Genomic DNA, 27403 nt, shown 5'->3' on the forward strand with positions numbered 1-27403 from the left:
GAGGGGTTAGCCCAGGCTATCTGGTCCATCCACACTTGCTCAGCAGACCTCAATTTCAGCCTGAAAGCATCAAACCTGGCTGCAGGGCAGATACCAGGAATTTACTCCAGTCTGGATCAACATCTGCCCATTTTGAGGGTTTCATTCACCCCCGCAACCAACATCTTCCCAGTCCTCTAGGTGTGCCTAGTTCAAAGAAGATTCACCTCTGCTTACTGAAAAAAAAAATTAAAAAAAATAGCAGCTCTGCCACACGAAGAGCCACCTGAAACACATACTCACATGTGAGCTCCCACAAGTCAGGAGCATGGCACCAGGAAAGATGGTGCCCATCAGAAGGAACTGCACAGCAGTGGCTCTCAACATCTGCACTGGGCTCAGACAAACAGCATGTAAGTGTGAAGGACACTTGAGTCACTCAAAACCTTTGGTTCTCAGGACTCAGGACTTAAGTTCTTCCATCTTAACAATATCCAAAACACCCACCTGTAAGAGTTACTCTTCCACTGTATCCTTGGAAAAAAATTAATCACTGATTTACTTTATAGATTAAAAGGGCACTTATATCCTGGATACTTGAGAGTGGGATTTACAAGCAAGTCAGGTCTGTTGGTTGAACTGTAAGACCCCACACCAAGGTACTAGCTTTGCAGTAAAGATGCTCTCATTTCAAGTTTTAGCTTCTTGGCCACAGAAGGGCAGATTTGAGAGTTAAAGCCTGGTAGATGTGCTAGCCTGTGGTTTTGGCTTGGTAGCAGAGTCAAGTAATCTTAACTAGTGATGGATTATGTGGTGGAAAATGGATCCGTTCTTAACATGTCAAAAAGCCTGATGTGACAAATAGGCTTGAAACCCCTATCCCACAGGGCAGCTGTTTCCATTCCTGCTGTCTCCCTTCTGCAATCACAATCAAATGTACAAAGAAGCAGAATTTAAAAAAAATTTAAAAAGGAAAAAAAAAAATTCACCTCAGCAATACCAGTAAGTTCCAAAATTATTTCCAGCATCACTGCAGGCCCACCATATGGTGCCTGGTTGGATGTCCTGCAACAGGCCCAGACTTCAGACAGAAGGTGGTCTAAAATCCCTCTCTAACAAAATCCAAGGTGCTATTCAACAGCTGAAGAGGCTGTCAAAATAGAAGCTATCCCAAATGAAATCCTCCGGCGGCTGGCCCAGAATTACTAATGGAAGAAAGCGAAATTGTTTTAACAGACAAGCTACAGCCTGGATTCATTATAGTCTGCCCGATGGAAAGGAAACTACAGCACATCTGAAGTTTCCTATTTCTACTGAAAGATGCATGCACGGCCAGCGTGCTAAACCTGGGAAAGGTCACGGCAGCAGCGCACGACACCAGCTCTGCCCAGACACAGGTGGCGCAGCAAAGCCGCAATGAATCCCAAAAGCTGCTTCAAGCTCTGGCTCAGCTTCCTCCCGAGGACAAGTACTTAAAATAGCTTAAATAACAGGATGCAAGAGGGGAAAGTAACCCACACAGTTTCCTTTTAAGGATAAATGCTCAGCAGGACACACTAGCAGGATCACAGATCCCTATTTGCCTCGAGCGAACATTTCAGAGCATTGTTTTACCACCTTGCAGCACTGAACAAAGTGTTCGGCCGGGTTATGATTTTTGAGTACTTCATGTTTCCAGAAAAGATGCTTATCTCTGCTTATCTTACAAGCAGGGAGAAGGAAGACAAATAAATAGAACAAGTTTGCAGATTTTGTTCTGCCCTGCCTCCCCTCTGAAATGCCACTGTTTGACCAAGTACACACACACACACACTCTCACACACACACCCCTGTTCTGCAGAACAAATTCAGAGCTCTGCTGAGATCTGGAGCAACCTGTGCTTCTCCCACTAAGTTGTGGGTCACTCAAAGCCTAGACAGTTCCAATGACCCACTTAATTACTGTTCTCAGACATTACAATGCTTTTTTTCCTCATTGCTGTTTACCCCTTGGATCACTTCCAGTACAAATCCCAGGTTGTAGGATGCTGGAAGCTGCTTGTCTGCACTGTAGCTGACTTTAGTGATAACCTTGAACAGTGTTTTCTTGCCTGTGGACTGTTCTAGTAACCACTAGGTGTCTATGGGACTCATACTTGTTGCTGGTTGTCAGAGAACAGCACACCAGCTGCATGAGAGAGAGGGAATACCTTCAAGTGGCATGGAAGGCAAGCTGTGACAGAGTACACAGCAACACACCTCACTGCTTTCCAGCACCACCAGATGGCCCGACCCAGTTCAGCTGCACACAGAAAATCTGGTCAAACGCACACCTTTCGAGTCCCATCAACCTACACATCCAGAGCAGCAATTTGCCCCATGCTAGAGTTTAAGCAGGTCCCCAGGAAACCCTGTATCAGAGCAGGGCACATCTTGGTGAGGAGAAATCACCCTGTGGAACGTTCCCTCCTCCCCACATCTCCTTTACAACACCCTAGAAGCCAACCAGCTGAGTTTTGCTATAACCATGCTTCTCAGCTGCATTCCAAGTCTTCCAGGTAGCTGGGAGATGTAAAACAGACTTTGTTTTACAGAGCAGTCTTAGTCAAACTTTTTTTTGCATTCACTAGAGATGGCATTAGAAGTTCACAGTGAAAGTCATAGCAACCAGTTCTATATTCCAGGGCAAATATGGCTCCTTTAGGCAAGAATAAAGGGAGTGAGAGCATTAAAGACACTCCTGACAGGTACGTCCCACATGTTTGTGGGCTGTACCATGCCTAAAGCACACAAAATAGAAGGCAGATGAAAAGAACTAGTAGATCTCATCTCACTTGTGGGTATGTCCAGGTTAATTACCACATTTCTCATTAATATCTAAATTTTGACACTGCCTTTATAATTTAAAACTAAACAGGGATGCACCACCTGAGCAGGGTGAGCTGGTTTGCTAAAACAAACCAGCATTTGAATTGGGTTTCTCCATGTTTCCAGTGCAAAGGCAGCCAGCCAACCTAATCTCGATAATTTCCCCCACACTAATGAAAAAAAGCCACCACATTCCAGAGAGGTTAATAATTTTAAATGTATCCAACGACAGAACATGCTGCCTACAACCCAGCCTTATTGAGGTCTGCACTCAGAGACACATTAGGGAGAGAGAAACACTATGGTCACTTGTTTTGCTCTGTGGCAGCTCAATTCCACCTGCTGGGAAAATCTCGGGAAGAGCAAGACAGAGAAGAGGGAACTCCCTGAAATTCAACTTGTTTCAAGTTCCAACAGGGAATACTGTTCCATGAGAATCGGTTGCCTTTGAAATTCACGTTTCTCTCTGTAGATTGCAAATTTTGAGCAAGTGAGAGTTTTCACAGCCACCATACTCTAGAGGGTGGTTAACACCTGATACAGATAAGAGGCAACTATGATTTTGTATTTATAACCAGTGCTCAAGAGATGCCCATGTCCAGTCAGGAAAACAAAACACTGGCTCTGACCACTTGATCAACTCGCTCCCAGCCAGTGCCAGTCCCGGGTGTGGTTCCCCAGCTGCACACGCTGACCTCAGTCCCCATGGCGGTGCTCCAGCTCCCATCCCACCCCTCCCTACCATCTCTCTGATCTTCCAGTAAGCCATATCAGGAAAATAAACCAACAGAAAACGATTTTTTTCCGTGATGTCATGTTTTTTGCCTGTTTCAACTTCCTGAAGCAGCCTCTCAGAGGCTTCTGCGATGCCAGTGCAGGGGGAAAGCTCTGAGGCAGGTGGAGCAGCTGGGGCTGTGCAGCCCCTGGAGCACAGAGGGGTGAAGGAGGTGAGCACCAGAGCGGAGATGGAGCCAGCAGAGGGCAATGCAGGTGTGCTCAGCCACAAAGCATTTACAATCACCACAAGTTGCTCCATGCTGGCCAGGTAAACAGACACGAACTGGCTTTTGCCTACGAACGCCTCAAATGCACCTGCACCAACTCGAAATGTAGCACCTACATTTACCATCTGCAAGGCTCAGCCAATCTGCCGAAACCAGCATCACCAGAACCAAGCACTGTGCAAGCCCTGAAATACTGTCTGGGCCAAAGCAGTGCAATGCCTGTTTGGATATTTTTTCTGCCATCAGGAAGCAACAAAGCCCACCCCAGAGCAACAGCACAAGGCTGTCTGCCAGTGCTCACTGACAGTCAGACTGCCCGTGGCCCAGCTTTTGTGCTCCTTGGCTAGAAGTGACAAGCCAGAAGCAACAAGGCTGCCAAGGGACTCCTTGGCACTGAGACGATCACGAGAGCAGCAGAATGCCCACATCCTGCTGCCACTGCTGCTCACAGGGGTGGGAAAAACCCACTTCAAATGTACAGCAGTCAGGAGCAAGGTGCCCTCCTCACTGCGACTTACCAACTTTGGCAAAAGCCTCCTTGAGTTCCTCCAGCTCATCTTTGGAGATTTGCATGGTGTTGGCCATCTCATTAATTTAGGGAGTACCTAAAGAGAAAAAGAACAGTGTGTGAAAACAGCCTGCATTCAGTAACATGCAGTTTCAAACAGCAGCACAGCAACAATCTGTACCAATGTCACTATAGTTCTCGAAACCACATTTATCTTTCCACTAAGAAAACAGATGTGTGAAACTCAGAGGTGGGAAATACACTCCTTAACAAGTCAAAAATCCCATTAGCCTTGTTAATATTTAGCTCTGTGTATTATTTTACAGCTATGCTGTTCTGCACACATTAAGGTACCTGCTGCCAGTGTATTCTGTAGGTCAGAAGAGCTCATATCTCCAGGGATTTTCCACAACTTTGCACAAAATCAGAATCCAGAGTTAAAATATTAATGCAAGAGATATTGAATGCCCTGCTTGCCTGTCTGTCCCCTGAGAGCATACAGCTATCAAACCCAAATAAAAAAGATTCTGAGCAGTACCTGCAAAGGGTCTTTTGGCACAAAGCAGTATACCTGATACTTTCTGCAAAAATGAAAGAGTCTGCTTTTCTACAAGAAAGCTGTTTGAATAAACACCTGCCTGTTTCCCCAGAGTCAGTCTCCAAAAAAACCACGTAAAGAACAAGTTGTTTTGCACAGCCACTGATCCCCTCAACCTTCTGAGCAAGGAGCACTGTGAGCAAGCACAGAACAGCAGGCACCAGTCACGCTGAAACCCCAAGTACGCAGAAACTCCGCTTTGATCAGATCTGCTTGGTGTTTAAGAAACAGAGAGGATGAAGCATAGAGTTCCTCCACCCATCTGCTATCATTCTTCTTTCCAAGCACTGAATAGGTGCCACCCAGCCAGCCTGGACAGGAGGTATCACCATAGGGATGGGAGAAAACCAGTCACCTGCCCATGTCCCCTTCCCACGACATTCGTGACAGAACATAAGATGCCCTGTTGGTGCTCTGGCTGATATAACTGTGAGAGAGCAGTGATAGATGCATCAATGCACACAGGGGCAATCCCTGTGTGTGAGCAAAAAGACAGGCACTGATAAGCACTTTCTAGCACCTCTGCTAGTTCTAGCTCAGGGTCTGTACAAATGGGGATTTCGGCAGGCTCAGATGCAACTTCAAATGAGATTTGCGTCCCAAGATTTCCAACTCCTACTTGTTAGCTACAATCTCTGAGGTTGTGAAATAAAAGGTTCCTCCTCTGACTATGGGAACAGACACAGCTGCCTCCTCCTTTGTAAGCAAGAGGATAAGGGGTGGATTACATTTTACAGACTGTCAGAAGGCAGGATCCTGAATGGGCTGGCTCTGACTCGAGGCTCAAGTACCAAGAGGCTCAGTTTCACAAATGCCTATACTCTGATTAGCAACCCTTTTTTGTCTGAGGCTCCCAGCTGCCTTCACAAGCACTGGTTAGCTTAAGAACACAAGTTTGCCTGTAGCTGTAAATATTCATTTTCTGTAACACTTCACTCAGTCTGGAAAGAATGAAGTTGTTAGAGATGAGAGCAATGGGCAGGTGTGGCAGCCTGGGAAAGCAGCTCAGACAGGTGCTAGCAGCAGAGAAAGTCAACAAGAAGTTGCATCACTGGACAGAGACATGAAGGAAAGCACAGCAGATCCTGCCTCCTAGCATCTACAGAGCTGCCAGCAAATAAAACAAGATGTTGAACAGTCAGTAAAAGGCACCAACAGCAAGACAACCAACTTCATCACTGGGCTCAAGATGAAAGAATAGGGCAGGGGAGGAACCACAGCAAAGCTGCATCAGAATGACAGAGTTAAGAAAAAAAGCACCACAGTAAGTTTTTATACTGTTTCACAGAGTACAAGTTAGGCTACTTGACCAAGACAAAGCTACCATGCAGGTCCTTGCATCAATGTCCAGTCTGGGACCTATTCCCATTCCTGGAGTAGCCCCTTCCCTGCTGCACTCCCACGAGTGCCCCAGCAGCCTGAGCCTCAGTGCCACTAAAACCTGGCTGCTATTTCCAGGGGATAAAGGAGTTGCTCAGCAAGAAAATCAGCTCTGAGTAGGCTTGTTGCATGATACCGAAGGTGGATTTCACAACTGGCAGAAACACTTGGGTGACACTTCCAAGAATGGAGCCGGTTTTGGCTACACAGGCATGAGCTGCCAGGCAGGAGAGGCTGAGCTACAGACTGAAAATTCAGCCAACTCTCCTCCACAAATTCTGCCTTCTTCCTAATCCTAATATGCACCAATTAATTTTCAAACCATGAGCATTTCGCTTAAAAAGGGATTTCCCGAAGCATCATTATTTAACCACTTAATTGGAATTTAATTTGCTGCTGACTATCTCTAACATCTTTAACACCAAAAGAAGCAGCAAACACCACCATAAGTTGAGAGCTTTTAAAAAAGCTGCTCTGTTTGACTTTATCAGGGAAGTATCACACTCTGGATATGCCCTGCAGTTGTTTGTGTGCGTCTTCATTTAAAATTCTTTTCCTTTCCAGTCTCTAGGTTGTTGAGCTCAGTCAATCCATAAAAGAGGTTCTCTCAGTTTTCATATTCCTCTTCCTTCTGTTTCTCTGCTTGAGAAGATGGAGGGAGAATTTGAACCAACAGAGAAAAAGCAGATACCTGGCCTTGTTAGTGCTGCCTGGAAAGGGGAAAGAATGTTATAACAAAATAGTCTATGAAAAAGTTAGTGGGCCACAAAGTTACAAGCTCCCAAAGTAATTGTACAGAGTTTTTCTGCAATGGAGCCATTACACCATCATTGGCACAATGGACTGGGGGTCAGGGGAGCTTTTCTTTTTTTTTTTTTCGGTTGTGTGGGGGGTTATGTTTGTTTGTTTTTAATAGCTGAGCCTGGGGCATTCAGAATCATGTTTTTCATTCAGTTGCATTTTTAAACAAGAGGCTTTGTCTTCTGGAACATAAAAAGCCCTTTTATCTCAGTGGCATAGGGATCACACATCAGCTGCCTCACTCGAAGCCCTGTGGGACACACCACACTGCTCACGCCTCACCACGTCACACTCCTGCCGTGAGCAAAGCCTCTGCCAGGGCCTGCAATGACAGCCAGAGACTTTTAGAGGGAGGACAAGAGAACAAGGGGAAAAGAGGAGACACAAGTGAGCTAGTGATCTCACACTCGTTTTAGTCTGGTGGCTGGTGGTCCATGGGTCAATACACACAAACAGAGCCTTGATCCAGATCCCTTTTGCTTCTGCCTTCATCCCTCACCACACAGAAGAAAAGCAAGGGCAGCTCTGTAACACACAGATGCACAAAAGCACCTACCCAGAGGAGCGTGGCTGGCAGACAGTGCAGACTTCGCGTGTGATACAGATCAGAGCTGTTTAAAGTACGTCTCAGGTTTTGGAATATCAACCCCCTTCCCCGAGAGGGGCTGTATAAAGTTTCTGTGCAAACAAATTTTACAGCTTCTAAACACACTGCAGTCACCAAATTTGGGTTAGTTTATTTGCTCTCCAGACAGAGCTGCAACACGGGCAGGTCAAGGAAAGCTGTCCCAGCCCATGTTTTGACAGCTGTAAACCACCTGGGGACTCGGCATCGAAGGGGCTGTCGCTGGAGGGATGCCTCCACTGCGGCCTCAGCACTTCCAGCACAAGTGCCAGAAGCTAACCAGGATATTTGGGTGGATTAACTGCTCAGACAGCAACTTAAAAACACTCAAGCACAGGAAAAAAAAGTCCCCAAGACTTTTGCCTGGGAACTGCATCCTACACAGGGGATCAGTGATAACCGATGGAAGGGGGACATTCAGATATTTGTACATTTTGAAAGTTGGAGGATTAGTTCAAATTAGAAAGCACATGACAACCAAATATTTCCTGACAGGCACTTGAACACTTCCAACAGAAACAGAGCTGGAATTTGCTGCTGATCCAAACGGAAGAATTTGCTCTCTTAGCAGCTCTGCGTTAGTCTGAAAACTGAGTGCTCCATCCCTCCCAGGCCTGCCCTGCATTAACATCTCTACAAATGACTGATTAACAACATCAACTTGTTTACTCAAACAGGCAAATGCAGAGACACATTAAAGTGTCAACAAAAAGGTATTAATATGTCCTTTTTCCATCTGATTAAAAAAAACCCCTGAGTGAGCTAGACCAAGTCTGGGGCAGTGACTCACCCCGCATGTATTCCCCATTTCAGGAACCTGTGGTTTCCTTGCCTTTTCATGACAAAGGCTCCGACGTCAGAAGGCATGTCAGTCAGCATTAGCTAATTAAAAATACCCAAACCCCACATATCTGCGACCACTAACCCAGCACATATCAGTCTTGCTTTAGGAATAACAAATAGGACAGTCAGGCACTCAGGTTCCCCCCACAACCCACGGCAAGGGCCAGAGCCCCTGGGCTTGGGCACTGATGCAGCTGCCCAGCCAATTGGGAGGGAATCCTGGTGATTCAGCTGATACAGGATTCAGTCCCCAGGCTTCCTGTGGCTCACCCCATCCTCCTTTTCCTCCCTGTTTTGCAGGTAGGGCTGGTCCCCACCAAGAGCCGCATTAGAGAATGGGGTGGCCATCTGCACTCTCCTCTTCACCCTCCCCAGTCCATTTTGAAAGATGTGTAAATCACCACAAAGTCCTTCCTAGCCCTCTCTGCTGCAAGGGCCTCTCCCCCAATGCCACAGAGACTTCCTCCACAAGGTCACAGCATTGGGACCATCCCAGCACAGCTCTGCAAGCTCTGGAGCTGCTGGGCCAGTCCAGAGCAGCCACCCTCAGGGCAAACAGTGAGGGAAGCCAGTCACTGGCAAGGGCTGCAAGCCTAAGTTTTCTTTGCATCCCTTGCCAGGTGACTGGAAAGCTGCAGAGGATGCTGCGGTGATCTCCTGACACTGCAGGAACCCACCTCCACAGGCATAGGCACAGGCTCATGCTGCCTTTGGAAATGTTTACAGGCAGGAGAGGGCACAGACACACACCCTCGCCCCATCAGCTCTGCCAGCTCCTTTTTCTGGTCCAGTCCAAGCAAAGACTTTGAGGTTTTATAGACAATATCTCCAAACCTGACAGCAACAGGAGGACATGAAAGCTTGTGGTGCACAGACTTGATCTGATGAATCCTCTGAGACAAACAGTTTCCAATGCTTTGGGAGGAGACAGGGAAGTTTAGGGATTGATGGCCTGTAAATGAAAACCTATCATGTAATCTATCCTCTCCTGCTCATAATCAGTTTGTGAGCTCATCAAATGCTCATCCCAATGTTTGGCTCATCAAATTCCTACCTGACAGCACCCACACCCTATGTGTGGTTATTAGAAAACACCAGGCTGCTGGAAGCACATAAACTTCTAATTGGCAATTATGTTTCATTATTGCCACTGGTCAGAGGCAATAACTGAAACCAGACCTTCACCATACTTTGTGTTTCCACATGGTGATAGGCGTCAACTTGACAAGAGCAGTGATTTAGAAGATGCTACCCCATCCACAGAGACTGCACCATACTGTCCCCCAGAAATCACTTTGGTGTCACTCTTGGCATGAACGTGGTACTCTGCACACAAACACTGTGGTGTTCTTATGGACTCAGCTGTTTCCCCTGCCTCGGGAAGAAAGGGGCACATAAAGCTTTGAGCAAGTATTTCTTTGTGGTGCCAGAATTGGCTGAGTTGTTGCATCTCCTGTTGTTTTTCCCTTCAATGAAGTTTTCCCAGCCTCAAGCACATCAGGTTCAACAGTAATGAATCTACAGCTCTGCTCTCAAGGTCTGCAATGCTTTAACTATTGAACACCACTGCACTCTAACACTTGAAAAAACCCAGCTTTATTTCGTTCTTAATCCAGCTTTTCTCAGCCATGCAAAGCACCAAAAAACTGACCTCAGCAGGCCAAGAAGAACTACCCACAAATTCTATTCTAACCCTGAATGTCTTTAACCTCTCCTGGCTATTTGAATTTACTACCTTGCACCTCCTAGTTCTCTAGCTCCCCCAAGCTTCTGACTTTACACACAATACACCCTTTGACTGACCCATGCTGGCTGTGTAGCCCACCAGCTGCATCACAGGGAAAGGACACATGACTGCAGATAGGGATTCCCACTGCACAGGCACCTTACAGCTCATTTCAGCCCAATCCCGTACAGAGATTACCTCCAGCTGCTGTTTTTGAGGCACCTCTAAATCAACAAAAATCCCATTAAGCAGGGTTTTGCTCTGTGTTCTTTCAAACTCCCAAAACTGTCATGCTGGGAGAGGCAGGCTCCCTGAGAGGTTTACATTCGCCTGGGAGTGGACTGTGAGGCTTTGCCCCAGTTGTTGCACAACTCACTGCTGCTGCAGGGAACAAATCTGCCAAATCCATCAGGAGCAGAGACACATGCACTTAGCTTGACAGAAGTTCTCTCAGGATTTGGAGGCGTCTCCATTGTATCCATCTCTGAACAGGTACCTTCCTTCAAAGGTGCAGGTTAGAAGGTCAATGTCTCCTCACTAGACCTGTGTAGAACGATGCCAGATATTTTTCTAAGCATCACTTGAGTAGATGCCCAGCAGGGATCTGGGCTGTACAGAGGCAGGGCTACTCCAACAGTATGGCAACAACTGCAGCCAACCAGTATTCCTATGGCTTCTGCTTAGATTTTAATTGCTGCCTCAACATCCATTGACAGCCTGGACAACCTGATCCTTCCCCTTTTGCATGCTGGTCGAAGTGTTTTCTCTTCCTTCAAGACAGAACCAGATTCCCCAGCTTCAACCATCTTAAATCCTCAGTAAGAACAACTGCTGATCCATCAGCCAATTTACATGCCTTTGACTTCCCAGTCAAAGAAGCTTTTTGAGGTGCAACCAAGCCTGGATAATGGTCAGCACATTCAGCACCCTGATCCAGAACCAAGCTGTAGCCAGTACCCAGAGAAAACCCAAAATCAGCATCAAATCCACTCACAGCATCAAAAAGGAATCAGTCTCTTGATAAAAGACCAGAACAGCATCCAGAATATTGAAAGCTGGGGATATGAAACAGAAATTTGTAGGGATTCAAAACCTCTCTGTGTCACAGACAGAGGAAACAGAGAGCAAGCAGCTGGGGATGCTGAGCCACGTGATACCAAACTGCCCAAAGGCTAGAAGGGAAGCACAAGTCAGAGGAACACAAATGCTTGCACTCCAGTTACCCATGGAAGGAAAAAAAAGCTTCTCCAGTCCTCAGTGAAATCTCCTCCAACACATCCCCACCCTATGAGCCAGAGCTGTCTCTGATGCACACTGAGGAGTGAGATGCTATCCTGGAGTAGACTAGACGGATGCTTGGTCACTCTCATGTCCTAGCATCTACTAGAAGGAGGCTGAACCAAGAGAAACATAAAACTGGTTTGGGACTCAAATGTAAGGGAGAAGCATTGAAAGATTTCTGAAGACCTTACAGTCTTTGAAGGCTTCTGACATGAAAGCCCAAGGCCAAGTGGATTGGGTGGAAGGTCAAAGCAGGGGCAGAGCTGACTTTTACAGAGGAGACCAACTACACTCACATACACCCATCATGCTGCAGACTTGCAGCTACAGCATACAGACTGCCTTGTTGCTCCAAATCTATTACATATATCTAGAGAGTACTTGTAATCTGCAAGGCACAGTGGAAACACAGATAAAACACTGCTCAAGGCACCAATGAATCAGTCCTTAAAAGCCTCTTTGACAAATACTCCTCCTAAATGTTACATTTTGGCACACTCGTGGTTTTGGCAAAGCAACTACTCCAGGATTAGAGAATATTTGAGATCATAACGCACCAGATTGGTTTAACCAACTTTTTAATTTCAATAGTTTGTTCATATCAGTAGAAACAGAATAGCAATATTCTCATTACCTAGCTAGTACAATGTGGAACAGGCGATTCTTTCAAGACTTCTCAAGAAAGGAAGAGCTGTACACTCATACGCCTGGAACTTGCAAAAGCAAATAACATTCAGGGATAGTTTAAACTTAAGTGCAAGAAGGTAAAAGAGAGAGGGGTCAGGGTCAGGTGTCAGCTAATGGACTGAAACTCAGAAGACTTCATTTAAATTCCTGGCTCAGGCACAGAAAAGTCATGCTAGCACCTCAGGAAACTCTTATGCTGATAGCAATTCTTACTTCTTGCATAGTTCCCTAAATAATGAGCAGCATTAAACACTTCCTTCTGCGTATCTTAACCATACACATCTTCAAGAAAGGACCCATCTCTCACCACCATTGCAAAACTCAGCATCCCTCATTTTATGAGGGGACTCTCAGAGCAAGGGGGGGAAGACAGTGGGTTCCCTGCCAGCATAAGTGAGGAGGGATGTGGATCACAAGGCTGAATCAGTGTGAATTTTCTACCCCAGAAGTGACTGGGCCTGCTTGCTGAGACCTGCAGGTTACCCTCAATGTGCTTTAAGCATGTGTCTCTTGATTTCCCAATACTGAACCCCAAAGGAGCCCAGTTCCTTACAAGGCTAAGCTGCAGATCTCAGCCTTTGCCCTGGTCTGCAGCAGGTGGATAAAGCCCCTCAAAGCCCACACAGCCCAGACCCACCTCCATCCACCCAGTACCTCCAGGCTCTGCTCTCAGGTGGCACCTTTGCTTGGCAGGTAAAGCAACTGATATTCAGTGTGCCATGATAAAGCAAGAAGCATTACTCAGTCTCAAACCTCCCTCCTGCCCAGGTAGGGGAATCAACCAGATCCCTAAATTAAATCACAGTACAGTCACTGCTTATTCAACGCCAGCAAACAAGCTCCTGCAAGCCAAACACCCGGCATGATAGTGCTGATCCCTGGCAAGCAGGACAATAGGGAGTTTCAGCAATTAATTTTGGGAGGGTGGGTTTGGTGCAACCTTTCAGAAGGTACAGCTGTGGTCAAGCAGTTTTGCAGACTGTTTTATCAGTTTGAAGGTAAACAGAGCTGCCAATGGCACAGTCAGGGCTGAAATCCCAGCAGCGACTACAGCCCAGATGATAAACATTTAGAAATGTGTCAATAAATGTTTTCTTAAAAAGAAACAAAACATTAGAAACTACAAACCGTACCCTAAGCATTGTAATTATGTTTTAAAAGTGTCTTAAACCCCAGGAATTTCAATAACTTATCTCTTACTAGAAAGAGCTACTGATAAAAAAACCACTCTTTTCCATCCTTCCCCTGCTGTCTGTAATCTTGTTTAGAAAGCACTTGGGGAAAAGGGAAAGAAGTCAAAATAACTTGTTTCAGAAGAAGAAAGCAACACTAGATTGCAATAAATTAGTGTCACTGCATAGCTCTCCTAGCAGCTTTAAGAAGTAAGAAAAAACCCTATAAATTCACCACTTATTTACTCCAGACAAGACAGTACAGATCCTATCTACTCTTAATAAAAGTAAAAACATTAGTCTCAAAAATTAATGTGCAATGGCTAGAAGAGAAGGAAAACTGCTGTCCTTGCCTCCCAGGAAGCTGCCATGACAGGGAAATCACATTTACTCTTACTGCAGGGTGTTCCCCACACTCCACTATAATTTAACTTAATATGGGGAGGAGCGATAGGGAGCAGTCATTAGTCCAGGATCAGGCAAGCTCTACTTTGTGACTCTTGGATTTTGAACAAGCATTAATAACCTCTGCAAAATGCACTCTAATTAGCAGGTTTCAAGGTTATGCAGGATTTCTAAGATGCATCCAGCACTCCTGGAGCCGAACACTAACTTCTCCTTAGGACCCTTCAAGCTGCTTAGCCTCCTCCTACTCCCTCAGTTTCACAGCTCAGCCAGTGCCCCATACCCCTAGGACAGATATTGTGGTTAAAGAGACTATGCACTGTAAACAGCATGCAATCTCATCACTACTTTGAATTTCAGGAGGGTGTGAGAGTCCTCCAGCTGTGGAAATCATTCTTTAGAGACAGATGCTTTGCAGAATAAATGAGAGTAAGAGTGAAATATCACTTCTCGGCCTTTTGGCTAAGATCAAGTGTAGTATCAGTTTAATAAAACATAACTAAGCAAAACCTCAGAGAAACACATTCAGTATAAACAAAATCAGGACATGAAGAAGGTTTACTAGATGTGTTTTACAGATTTGCAGACATGTTAAGCTTAAGTTTTTCAGCACAAAAAATTCAGTATTTCAGTTCAATGCTTAAAAGTACTGGTATGTAAGTGTTTTAAGCCAGTAGCAACTGCTATAAAGCATTTGGAGAGGGTCTACACTGGCTTCCAGCAACAAGTATAGCTGGCTGTGACCAGAAAACACAGCAAGCAAGGTAAACTCCTCAGTTTGGAAACTAAATCCTGCCAGACTGTAATGCCTCCTGCCATTCCAACTGGAATAGCAAAGCCCAGCTTCTCCAGATGAAATATCCCCAAAAAATTCAGTAGCTGTCACAGCCAGCAGCCTATAGCCATTTCCCAAAAGTACTCAGAGCTCCTCACACTTTCTGCAAAGCAGGTGTTTAAATATTTAACACTTCTAACATACAAGTTTAAGCAGTTCTCCTTTGTAAAAGCCTGCTACAGACTGAGAGGGAGTAGGATTGTGTCCCAGACAGATTTCTGGGAAGGCACACCCTCAGCCCTCGATTGGAACATTAAACCCTCGCTGCTGCTGTTTGCACACCCTGCTCAGTCGGGTGCACAGATAAATTCCAGATTTAAGCACATTAAAACCTGAAATTCGTTCTGCCCACAGCTATTTTCCTCTATCTATTACAGCAGTAGGAATCACTAGACGTTTTGCTGAGAAAAGCAAATCAAGTCGTTGCAGGACAGCCGTTGCATCGGCACAGCCAGGCAGCACCTGAACGCCAGCCCGGCCCGGGACACCCATCCATTCCTTACCTCTCCTCCTCTATCAGGGAAGGCGAATCGCTCCCTCGCCCGGCCCGAGCGCTGAAGCGTCTCCCACGCCCCCAGCCCGGAGCTGGGCAGCCAACATTCCTCCCACCATCCCCGCCCAGCGATGGGAGGTCGCTTCCCGAGAGCCGCGGAGGGATGCGGTCATGTCGCGCAGAGATGCGCTAGAACGGCCCGATTATCCCATGAGCACGGGGCACGGAGCGGGGATTCTCCCCCAACGACCAGCTCGTTCTTTTATTGCTCGGCACTTGGGAACAGAAGGCAGTAAGAGACAAAGCTTTTAGGTAAGCAAACTATTTTTTTTAATTAAAAAGGGGAAAAAAAGCCTCTCTTTGCTCTTTACTATTTAAAATAAATGCATTTTGCTTTGCTATTTCTCAGCATGTCCAGCCCAAGAGCAATGCAGAACCTGTATTTTGCTTTATGTACTTATTTTATGGATGTCTTTGAAAAAACCAGAAGCTCACAGAACACTGAGAGAATCCAGACCTATTTGGCCTCAGTCTGTACTAAAGGAAGATGCTGCCTGCTATTTCACCCCACAGTTTCTTAAAAACAAACAAACAAACAAACAAACCAAAAACAAACCAACAAACCAAAACCCAACGCTGGTTTGAATAAGTGGTTAAATACAGAGTTTGGAGCTGGCCCATACTACAATATATTGCATTACCTCATCAATAAATCCCTGTCTGCTCTAGACGGAAAATGGACAGACATCTGCTGCCAACAAGGAAGACACAAGCAACAGAAACATTGTGTACTGTGTCATTGCTAATGCAATGCACAGGAACAGAATCAGTCATCAAAAAGGTTAAGTGAGTTTTCCAAACTGTAATCACATATTTCAGAAATTTCTGATCCTGTTAAAGTCCATAATGTTTCAGCCTTCCCATAGCTAAAAGGAAAGGATGTCATTTGCTAATAAACAAAATATTTGAATTAGTGAAGAATGTGAAGAACTCGTGACTGTTCTAAAAGGTAAAAATACTTGGCCAATAGTGTCACTGGGGGTTTTTTGTTGTTTCTTTTTAAAAATTACCTCAGCCAGGAAAGTGAGTCACCGCCCAGTCCCACTTCTTGGGTATCACCTGAAAATTTAGCTTCCAGCTGTAAAGTTTCAAGAGAGGTATAAAACACACCCCGAAATAACTCAAAACAGAAAACCTAACCCCAAACCCACAGCCTGACAGCTTCCTCAGGATGGCAAACATCATGGAAACCAAAATAGAAGTTTTTATGCCCAGAACTGCAGCTGCAACTTAAAAGGAAAGAAGTTGGCTTGAAAAACACTACTGCAGTCCACGAAGGCCAGGCTGACTGCACATTAGATGGGGTTTAGGGAAGAATGACTTTGACTCTGCTCTGACTTGCATCAGCAACCAGCTTCAGCATCACATCAGCTCCTGGATGCAAGGAGCCCAACCGGCTGCTCTGATCCAAACCAGTGACTGAATCCAGCCTGTGAAATCTCCGGGCAAACATGCAACAAAAACTTATTTCATGAAGTTTAGTGCCTCCACTTTCCACTCTACATGTGAGCATATTGCACAGTGTAAATTCATCCTATAAGGGTTAGAAAGTGCTGAGGCTTTGGGGCTTGACAGGTCCTGGGGAGAGCATGCCAAAGCCCAGCTCCCAAACTAGGTTGTGACTTCTTATCAATGGCAGAGCCACTGCACAAGCAATGTCTGTTTTTGGGAGGGAAAAGAAAAGCCTCTTCTCCTTGCTTCTGGCATCTGTGCTGCTGGGATAGAAAAGCAGCACCTGCAGATGTGCAGGTGACGGATTTGTGCTGCAGAGGTAGACGCCTGAAAGCCACCAGCCCATGGGTCTTCAGAACTCCACTTACTCACTTTTCTTTTCTCAGATAAGCGTAAAGAGCAGCTTACAGGGCTAACAGGTATAACTGTTCCCTCTCAGAGGGAAAGGACATTCCTACCCACTGTCATCAGGTAGCACAGGCCCTCAGTGGCTCCACCGCCAGAAGTTCGGTGCACACGCACAGTGCACGTGAAATACCCATCTTCCACATTTGCAAAGGATCAGCGATAGCCAGTTTTTCCAGAGCTTTAAGAGCTCTCTGAATACTCCAAATCCAGTCCTGTTGGTCCAACCTGAAATTACACTCAAACCCAAAATAGCACCTCGGCAGTGCCAGCACCACTCATCTGTGCGTCATGCCCCGAGACTCACCACGCCGGGGTGTGGCGATGGCAGCAAACGCACAGTTCCCCGGGCACTCCCAGCCCACTTCCTCAAACATGCCTAGTCACACACACCACTCCCCACAGTATTCCAAAATAGGAATTTTTTTGGTAGAGCCAGTATACCACTGTATTTTCCTCTTCCTTCCTCTTCAAGGAAGCCTTTTAGGGAAGAAGAAGGTGCCTGAGGTGCTCAGGTGACATGTCCGCTCCCCTGCACGGAAGGAACGTTGCCATGTAGGTTTATGCACAAGGAGAACTTCCAGCACTGACAGGATTCCTTCAGCACATCATTGCGCAAGTGGACACATCTCCTCCCCAGTTCCAGCTGCCAAGTTTCACTGGGAGGCCACTAACACATATTTGCCCTCCAGAAGTTACTCAATGATGGCTGTGGGAGCAGCAGCTGCTGCCTTCCAGGTGACAAGAGAGAAGAGAGGGTAAATCCAGGAATCACCTTGTCCCTCTCCTTTTACCACTAGCCCTCAAGAACTGACCCTCTGGCAAAGTTCTGGGGGAGGAAGGGAGCTCATCCAATGTGCTGGCCTTTGGCTACATTATGCTGTGCAGGCCCACTGCTCCCTGCAGTGAGTCCCACTGCCCAGGTGAGGAAAACCACCTGCTTCTGGACACCAGGTTTTCCTGCCCACTCCAGAAGTAGTAGTTTCCACACCTAGTTAGCAATGCCAAGAGATGTCATGCTAATATTGGAAGCTATTCAAGATAGCTGATGAACCCATGGCAATGAGCATGCTACATCAGTCCTAGTGATTTTTTGGATGGGTTTTACCTGTGGGCACTTCTAGCTTCTGCCTAAAATAGCTGTTTGCTGGGGTACAGCCAGCTCTACTGTCAACCAGCCAAGGGGGTGTAAGACGTGTTGGTCCCCTCCAGCATCTCAATGGTAGAGCAATCTCTATGGCCAGGGGGCTGGGCCACAGCAGCCTCAGGAGATCCCAGAGCTAACAGAGTATCAGCAGACCTCAGTAGGCCTCCAAGAGCAGCAAAGGTGGCTCAGCTTCCTGCCTCTGCCTGCTCTGGTGCTGCACATTGAACGTTTTCAGGAGCATTCCCTCTCCTTAAAAAAAAAAAAAAAAAAAAGAGTGGGGAGAAGCACTAAAGAACGAAGAGCTGAAATAGAAATCAGCTAACCTAAATAGTCTACTTCACTAGAAAAAACCCACCATGCTTTATGAGCCAGGGCTTTAGAGAGCAAATCTGAGTGCCCAGCCACCATCCCATTTTGGATCAATGACATTTACTATGCACCAGATGCTCCCCTCCTCCAGTTCTGTCCACATTCTCTTTAAAAGATAAGGATTTTAATGACATTATGCACAGACAGATAGAAGCACTCTCCCCTGTGCTTTTCGATACAAATTGAAAGTTTATGCACTTCTTGCTTTCACCCTCAGTTGCAACCAATGTCAGCATACATTCCATCAATGTAAACAGCTGTGCAAAGATGTGACAACTGAGGAGCAAGCATTTGACCTTAACTCCTCGGTTTATCAGTCTTTCTAAAGAAAAAACAGATCCATCTTTGCTAGATTTCCCCCCTAAAAGCTTCCTGAGCTGCTCTGTCAGCGAGCCTGTCATCTGGAAGAAAGCAAGACATTAGTCAGGCTCATGCTTATTTAATAAAAACCTTGCATATGCAGGAGGGACTGAAAGTTAGTCTTTATTTAAAAAACGCCTGCAAACTACAGTATGATTTTCCAGTGCAAAACAGATCTGAGGGCTTACCCAATTTATACCCTGTGCTCCACCAGCGTTCAGCTTAGCAATTAACCAGCTAGTTATTCACAGCTTAGATTAGGGAGCCATGCAGTCACCAAAGAAGTCCACAAATATGCCCAGAACACTGTGCAAAGGATATTTCATGTCTTGCTATTTCATAAGGAAATCGGAGGCTTCAACTGATGTCAGCTCCAGGAAATGAGCCACAGGCAGATGATGCCGGAAGCAGGCTTTATATTTAGTACTGAGTCACCCACTTTATTAAATTCAAAAGACAAAAAAGGTGGGTGTGGAGAAGGGATACGTGGAAAAAAAATGAACAAGTTATTCCCTTGAGACCATGGGCCCTGGAGAGTCTAGTGTTGGGTGGGGTTTTTTAGTAAAGGGAGAGAGAAACTAAAGATGACATGGGAACCCTTTCTGCTCTTTGACTGGAAAAGCAGTTGCCAGATGTGCTACACTTCCCTGGGCAGAAGCCAGCACATTGCAGGGGTGTGCAGTGCCTTTGGGATTTGCTCTGGCCAGTCCTGCAGGCAGGTCTCAGGCTTGAGCAGGCCACCACCAGTTCTGAGGCACTTTCCCATCCTTTCTGCTACATCTCCTCTGAGCCAAAGGATAAGACACTGGAGGAGCTCAGAATAGAGAATAGTTCTTTGGTTTTTGATGCTTCTTAAAACCTTTTTTTTTTTCCTGCATGTCAAAAGACCTTAGTACAATCTTAACTGCAAATTGTAGCACAATGTAAATGACAGAGTACAGATTTGTTCAGAAGAGGTTTGTATTTTCATGCAAGTCTGTCACAAGCCTTTTAATTTTCTGTCAGTGATTAATTCTCTATAGCCTGAGCAGCAGCAACAGCTTTGCAAAGTTTGCAGCTACTTAAGCCAGACTTTTCCCCTGAGAAGACTCACTTTCTAAATATTAAAACTTAAATACTGTTGCCAAAGCCAAGCACTGCACCTCACATTGACTCAAAAACTCAACTTCAAGAGCTCTCTCTAATGCCAAACATCACCAATGACTTGCCTACAGAAGCACCCTATTAAATTACTAATAAAATTGGTGTAATCTTCAAAATAAGATTACAACAGTAAAAAGGATGTGGCTTGAAAAATAAATCCATGGGCTGTAGCAAGACTGGCAATTATGCAGAACCAGAGGTCAGGAACCACTTAATATCCTCCACCAATACACAATAAGAGGTTATACCACTGCAGTCACAGCCTGCTCTGACCACCAAATAGACATTTGGCCAACTGCTGGCCACTGTCCAGACCAATCTGCTGCACCCACTCCTGGCTAGTGGGAGGCTGTGGGACACTGCCACTGGGTGGCTCTTCAGTCCCACACAATCCACCTGCAGGTGACCTCCCACCACCAGAAAGGTGCAGTCACTGACCAGCCTGGGCATCAGCCCACACTCCCAGCCCAGCCTGGGAGGATCTCCAAGGAGGGATTGGTATCTTGTCTGGACATCCTGCCAGAGGCACGTGGCCCTTCATGTTGTGCAAGGGGACCTACGAGTTCAGCTGTGTTGAATTAGTCCAGAATCTCATCTCAAGGGACCTTGAAGCTTTCTCTGGTATTTAGCTCGTGCATTTGTTGGCTTCCCTCCAACTGCTCTTTTTGTCTCAGAGCCCAACTGAAAACCTCCTTTAGGATGGACCTGCTGGACAGGCCAACTTCAGGGACTCTCACAACTACTGCACTCTTCAAACATGTAGAAAGGTGAGGTAGAGCCAGTCACATATACAGTAAGTTGTCACCTATAGCCTTCAGGTCCCTAGAGTGCAATCTTCACCAAACACAACTCATTACACTGTTAATTAGTAAGCTGTCTCACATTTTCCAGACCATAAAAAACAGCTACTAGTAGCAGACTGATCTCTATGCTGTGAAGCCAGTCTTTGCTTTGATGGCAGATTTCTTATATTCTCTAGTATGTTATTGCTGTTGAGTTTAATGCTTTATGAATTAAGAAAAACCCTCATCCTAACAATTTAAAAAAGAAAACAAACAAATTTACAAATCCTACATAAAGCCAAGACCAAGCACGGCCATGTTATTACACCAAAGAGGTCCAAATGCTGAGCAAGAATATAAGCTGTGAGAGTTACATGTGAAAGGGCAATGCACTAAAAGAAAGTGCAGTGCCTAGCTATGTGCCAAGTTGATATCAACCCAACGCACAAAGCCTTAATTGCTAAAGTGAATCATTGACTGGTACTGGTTGTAAAGGCTCTTGCACAACATGGGGTTCCAAGGCCATTCATACAGGGCAGAATCTTACTCCATTTCATGGCTTCCCAAATCTTTTTTTATATAGGCCTTCAGAACACGGGGAGCAAAGGGACCAACAAAAATAACCCTATGTAATGCAGAAAAAGGGTACATACTACTTAAAGAATGGGGAGGAAGCGAGGGAAACACAAAAGTTGTTGTCATTAGTGATGGATATAACTAAAGTAGGATGGGCACTGCCACAACCATCCCTCCAGCGCAGCTTCAGTAACTTCCAGAAGCTTCTTAGCTGGGCAGAAGCAGTGTAAGTTTTTCAGCTTTTCAACAAGAAGTCTGACTATGCTGCTTTTGCTTGAGCATTTGGTTTATATAAAACAGTGGCAAGAGCCCAGCTGGAAATTAGATCAACGAGAACATTACAGAGGAGTGGGCAACAGAAGGGCAGGGGTATGATTGCACTGGAACCTCCCATCCATATCCCCAAGGAAAGCTTAGTCTCAACCTTGGCCAAACAGTGCAGAAAGGAACAGGCTAAAGTTTAGGTCAGATATTAAGGCTGCTTATTCAAAATGTTTTCAGTTTTCAGAAGGCCCAGTTTCCCTTCTCTCCTAATAGAAAGGTGAATTCTACCTAAGTGAGGATTCAGAAACTTGCTTATTACTTCCAGGAGCACTGAGAAAAATGAATGCTTTTGTAAATGTATTTCCATTTGTTCTCTACTGACCTTCAGAATGTTGCTATCTCAGAAACAGTTCTTAAAAGCAGGGGTTAACCTTCTCCCTGAATGCCTCCAGAATAGCAATCATAAACTTTTATATGCACCTACAACACCCTATGTATTCCCTAAAATAAAGCCCTCACAATGTGTTCTCGGAGGCCAAACATTTTGTGCAAAATTCAGGAAGAAACAGCTTAATTGCAATATTGTTTTGGAACTCACTTCCTTTGTTTCTGTGACCAGCTGGAGACAAGCACCTTATTCTATGCTGGGTCAAGGAAATGTTTAACTAAAGGATTTATAGGAGAATATATATGTGTGTATATACACCACCGCAGCACTGCAGCTGCTTGACAGTTAGAGCAGAAGGTAAATATTGTTTTAACCCAAGGAAAACAGGGATGGGCTGGAGTATCAGCCGGCTCATTAATGTCCTGCTGCACAGGCTCCAAGGCAGGAGAGCATCCAAGCCTGTCCCTGGGACAAGACTCAGCATCCTGGAATCTCAAAACCACAGCCCTGCTCCAAACCCAAACAACGCTCCACAGCCCCTTCCTGGCTGATTAGCAGGAAGAAGCACGAGATTGCAATGGCAGCATAAACAAGGACCCAGAATTTATGATCTTTCAGACACCATTTAGTAGGTGACCCAGCTGAAGCACTGCCTCACAAAATATGAATGGGATTGGTAGTTTGAACTCAAGTTTCCACTTGGTTAGCACTGTCCTGGGCACTCTGAAAACTTCAGTGCTTGCCCAGCAGTTCCTCTGCTGAGAGGGGCTGTGCCGAGCTCTGCCGTGAAAACAGGGACAGAGACTGTGAAAACACATGGGACCTCATTCACCATTTCCATCCTTCCCAGCAGGGCAGAGTCAAAGGCAGCAAGTTCAGTCCTACTGTTTGTGAAAGGAGAGCAAGACACTCTTCTACCTTGTAGCTCTGGAGAGATGGCGGAAGAGGCAGATCAGCAATCCCCTTCCCTGTTATTTTGAGCACAGTCCATGGAGCAGAAGTCCTGGTACATAGACTTCTACCACCAGGGACAGTACCACATGCACCAGCAACATCACTGAGGCAAAGACCAATACAAACATTAAAAAAAACCTCAAATCTGATCAAATTTAGGAAGAGACACATGCATTGCTATGAACATGGTAACCCAAAGTGCTCCAGTCTCCAGTTTCTGTTGGAAGCTAATGGGTCCACCATAGGTGGGATGCTCCCATAAAGCAAAACTACTCATCTCTCCACTCCATCTTGACACGAACTGCATCACTCACAACCACTATTTCTGGCACTGACAATGCAGAGTGTTATGTGGTACTCCCAGCATGCAGAACAGGATCCCATCTCACTCACCCAGTCAGCTCCTGGGATGCCAAGCTGGAACCGAGGCAGCAGAAGCAGTTCTAGCACACAAAACTCTGACAGAAGCTGCACTAACAGGACACAGGTCAGGGGCAGGATTACCTATTGCCAGAGTTGAGACCACTCCAGCAGTCACTGACACCCCCCAAAACACACAACATCTCCCCAAACCACAGTCCCATTCAGCAGCTGACATAGGAAACACTGATACAAGCCAGCAGTATTTCTGATGTTACTCAGCCTGTCTCATCTACCAGATAATGAGTTTTTTCTTCTTTATGTTTTTTCCCAAGTTGGTGTTTTTCATTGTCTTGACCTGACCCTGCAGTGGGCAGCAGCTCACTTTGCCTTGTATAAGTTTCTGTATTGATACAATTTTTTCAAACATTTTTTTCAAACAAAATTCAGTTTCCTCCAGAAAAAAAAAAGTCTGTAGTAAAGACATAACTGCAGGAGTCAGTTTTTGTACTTTAAGAATCTGAGATATGAACAAATAGCCCCTTGACTCTCAATTACAGTAAAAACATACAATCGAGTTAGACAAAGGCTGAAAGCTCGTCCCTAGGCTTTGGGAGAAATAAAATCCTTCTAGTGTCCTTCTACAGCCAGTTTCGTGACTGTTTACAAAGGTTTTATGAGACACAATATTTCACATTTTTAAGGTTTTTTTACAGTCTATCTAGTCTAGAGTAAAAGAACAAGAAACAGAACAGGCCAAGGCAGAGTCTACAAAAACAGAAAAGAAAAAGGCATTTTCTTTCATTACAGAGAGACCTTTGATCGACAAGGTCACGTAAACCAGGCCCACAGAGCACGCTAGTCATAAACAGCCATGAACAGGCAATGGGCAGAGTCTCCCTGCCCTCCTCCCATCACACTCCCCTGCTCATTTACTCCCACCCCTGCCCTAAACAACCATAAAGGCTTATGGTTAAGCTGGAGGAATTGCTAGGCAGCACCGCCTGCTTCCACATCCCAGATCAGCCGCATCCTGCCTTCCCCCACGGAGCTGGCTGGAGCCTGCAAGAGGCTGGCATTTGCTACCACCCTGTAAAACGACTCACTGCCTCACCAAGCGTGGCCAAAGACAGTGGAAAACAAATTAAACCACACAAGAAGTCAACAGTTGAGGTTCATGAGGTAGAGAACAGATGCCCAGGGCAAGGAGACACTTGGATCTTCCCTCTGCTATCCCACAGCCAACCACTCAGACTTGCCTGAGAAGCTTGGGTTTGAGGCTTAGCTTTTCCAATAGGCAGTGGGGGAATGAGATCACCACACCAGATACCAGCCAACCTCTTGCCCTTGATGGTTTTTTCTGTTTTATGAGAGGAGGAAGGAGTGTGCAGCTCAGGTCTGAACAGACAGGACTGAGCTAGAGGCTGTGGGGCAGGAGCAGTCTCCTGGCCATTGGACTTCTCCCCAGTACTTAATTAGTGACAAGTGGCAGCCTAATGTATAGGCTGTGGTCTACAGTTTTCAACTCTTTCAGGTCCTTCAAGAAGCATGGCTAAAACTACAACAACATCTACGATAACAATGTGGCTGGCAGTCAGACATCTGGCTCTACACCTTCCCAACACCAGTCACCTTTGCACTTTTGGAAGAATTAGCAGCAAACAGATTTTCTGAGGTATTTTATAGCTGAAGGGCTTCCATGGCTGCCAATACCCCAGAAACCAAGACATAGATGTGTTGTGCAGAGTTTTCAACTTGATGAAAAGGAAGACTATTTTTAATCCAAGCCTACGTAGGGTGGGGCTCAGTCTCCAACCAGGCCAAAAAGCCACTATAATCCACAAGACCAATGCCTGGCAATCTTTGCTTGCAGGCTGATGTCTGTTCTATTTTGGGGATGGGAGGAATTTAGAATAAGAAGATATATAAATTAAAAACAAAGGAGGCTATGAAAAGTGAATAGAGGGAAGGGCCAGACTTATCCTGTGTATTTTTGTCTAAAGAACAGGGCTCTAAAAGGACACAAATCAGATTTACTTTCTTTTCCATTTCCTACAGTAGATTATAAAGTATAATTTACAACGTAGGCTGAGGAGAGTACAGCCCCGGTATATTTTGTGCAGAAGGAAAAGCCAATCCATGGCTCCTTGCACAACAATGAGAGCCCTGGGAGGATGAGGCAAGAAAACAGTCACCAGCCATGGACATACCACAGGGATCCTATACCACGTTTCCTATCTCCAATACCAATAAAACAACTGTTGGAACACCTTGTTGTTTTGTGCAGTTGGGACTGCAAAAAAGTCAAATCAGAGGATTGGAAAATAAGAGAAGTTTTGTTTATTTAGGTTAATGGCCAGCAGGAAACCAACTCATTAAAAGCAGAGATTTTTTTGTACTCTCAGCATCTAAACAAACCCAAGATCACATAGACTTCAGACCTAAACACACAACTAGGTTTCATTTGCTACAGGCACTGTCCTGACTTGGCATTCAAGCCAAGTCAACACAGCCATTTACTTTGCCACATTAACCCTACCTTCCTTGCAGTACACAGGTCATTTGTCTAAAAGTGAGTACAGAGAGCTTCTCTCATTGTCTTCAGATGGCCCTTTCCCATCCATCCATAAACCGTGAAACACTTGCATAGGCATCAGCATCTATAGAGCTCCTTCTTCACTTGACCAGGGCTGGATCATTAACCTAACTACAGAGGTCTGCAATTACTTCTCTTGGCAGAATGCAAAAAGGGGAGAACACAAGAGATGGTACATAACTGGAGGACCAGCAACGATGAACCTCAAGCACTGCTTTCATTTCAGCCACAGACTTCTTTAGAGAAAAAGCCAACATCTAAGCAACACCAAAGTTTGACCCAGGTTTTAGATGCATAGCAGCAAGACTGACTATCGAACACCTCAACACACATGATCACTGCCCATATCACTTCATCCTTCCTTGTTCTACCTATAAGTGACCTCATCAACTCCCTGATCTCTCACTTCCATCACTAAGGGCAGTATGTGATGAGGAAACAGTGGATGAGACAGTGAAATCTATTTTCAGCTTTAAAAAGAAAAACCAAAAAAGCTTACTTCAAAACAGCAGTAATTGGGCCTCCTGCAGAGACACTACACTTTATCTTCCCTTGAAGATCACAGTAATAGTCTCTCTTCCCAGCTATGCAGTGGGGACTTCCAGCAGCATCTGTGAGCCGTCACTCTTTTTACAGGAACAAAAAACCTACTGAAGAGGCAGGAAAAACAGCTGTAAGCATTTCAGAAAAGGAAATGAGACAAGGAGACTGGTTAGAAGCATATGGCCCATATGGATTGACATGAGCAATCGGCAGCAGTCCTAACCAGATCTTCCCATTTCAGACAGTTGTCCAGCTCCCCACATCCTCAGAAGCATGTCAAATCAATAATTATTTTATTTCTTCCATACTGACTCCCAAATGTTAGTAGTACACAGGCCACCACAGCCCTTGGGGCTGTGATGTCTGGATGTTGCAGGAAGAGCCAATTCACCCCCAGGAATGTGCACATTGCACCACAACACAGGGTGTCAGTATGGACCGGCCAGCACAGGGGGACACAAGGAAGGGGACCAAAGGCAAGCCCACCTGCCAAGGATGCTCCATTTCCATGGGCAGTGGTCAGCCACGTGGCTCACAGATGCTGAAAGGTGGAGATAAACTAAGAGGAATCAACCAGCAAAACAAACAAAAGGGAAAGAATAACTGTCAATAGCTCCATCTCTGCTGATAACAACTCTCCTTCAGACTGGGAAGCTGCCTCTTCATCATCATGCCATTCACAACCCAGTGACAAAACAAGCTTTGAATAGCCCAGGAGTTAACCCACAAAACCCAAATGTGAAACCCTAGCTGTTAGAGGAGCACACGTGACACAATTCCTCCAAGCAGGCCAGACAGGACTTGCTTATCATTCTTGGCA

The 27403-nt window shown here is 45.6% G+C and overlaps 1 protein-coding gene, 1 long non-coding RNA gene and 1 other non-coding gene across 7 annotated transcripts in view; 2 read left to right on the top strand and 1 right to left on the bottom strand.

Moving 5' to 3' along the window:
• PLS3 (plastin 3) overlaps positions 1 to 27403 on the bottom strand; it is a 50488-nt gene that overhangs the window by 17325 nt on the left and 5760 nt on the right. For 2 of the 5 annotated variants that reach the window (XM_064669990.1, XM_064669986.1), the window contains exons 2-3: positions 26540 to 26690; positions 4349 to 4435 (exon numbers count right to left, since the gene is read on the bottom strand). In XM_064669990.1, the coding sequence (XP_064526060.1) occupies positions 4349 to 4415 (67 nt within the window). In that variant the 5' untranslated portion in view covers positions 4416 to 4435; positions 26540 to 26690. Of the gene's footprint in view, positions 1 to 4348; positions 4436 to 15194; positions 15302 to 26539; positions 26691 to 27403 lie in introns of those variants that run through there. The other 3 variants (XM_064669987.1, XM_064669989.1, XM_064669988.1) reach the window with 3 other exon arrangements.
• LOC135421741 (U2 spliceosomal RNA) lies at positions 14299 to 14370 on the top strand. Its single transcript, XR_010434174.1, has one exon. It is a non-coding gene; the product is annotated as a U2 spliceosomal RNA (small nuclear RNA).
• On the top strand, positions 15340 to 20218 carry LOC135421465 (uncharacterized). The gene is made up of 2 exons (XR_010434017.1): positions 15340 to 15496; positions 15594 to 20218. It is a non-coding gene; the product is annotated as an uncharacterized LOC135421465 (long non-coding RNA).

This window comes from Pseudopipra pipra, chromosome 13 (assembly GCF_036250125.1).
Source record: "Pseudopipra pipra isolate bDixPip1 chromosome 13, bDixPip1.hap1, whole genome shotgun sequence".
NCBI lineage: Eukaryota > Metazoa > Chordata > Aves > Passeriformes > Pipridae > Pseudopipra > Pseudopipra pipra.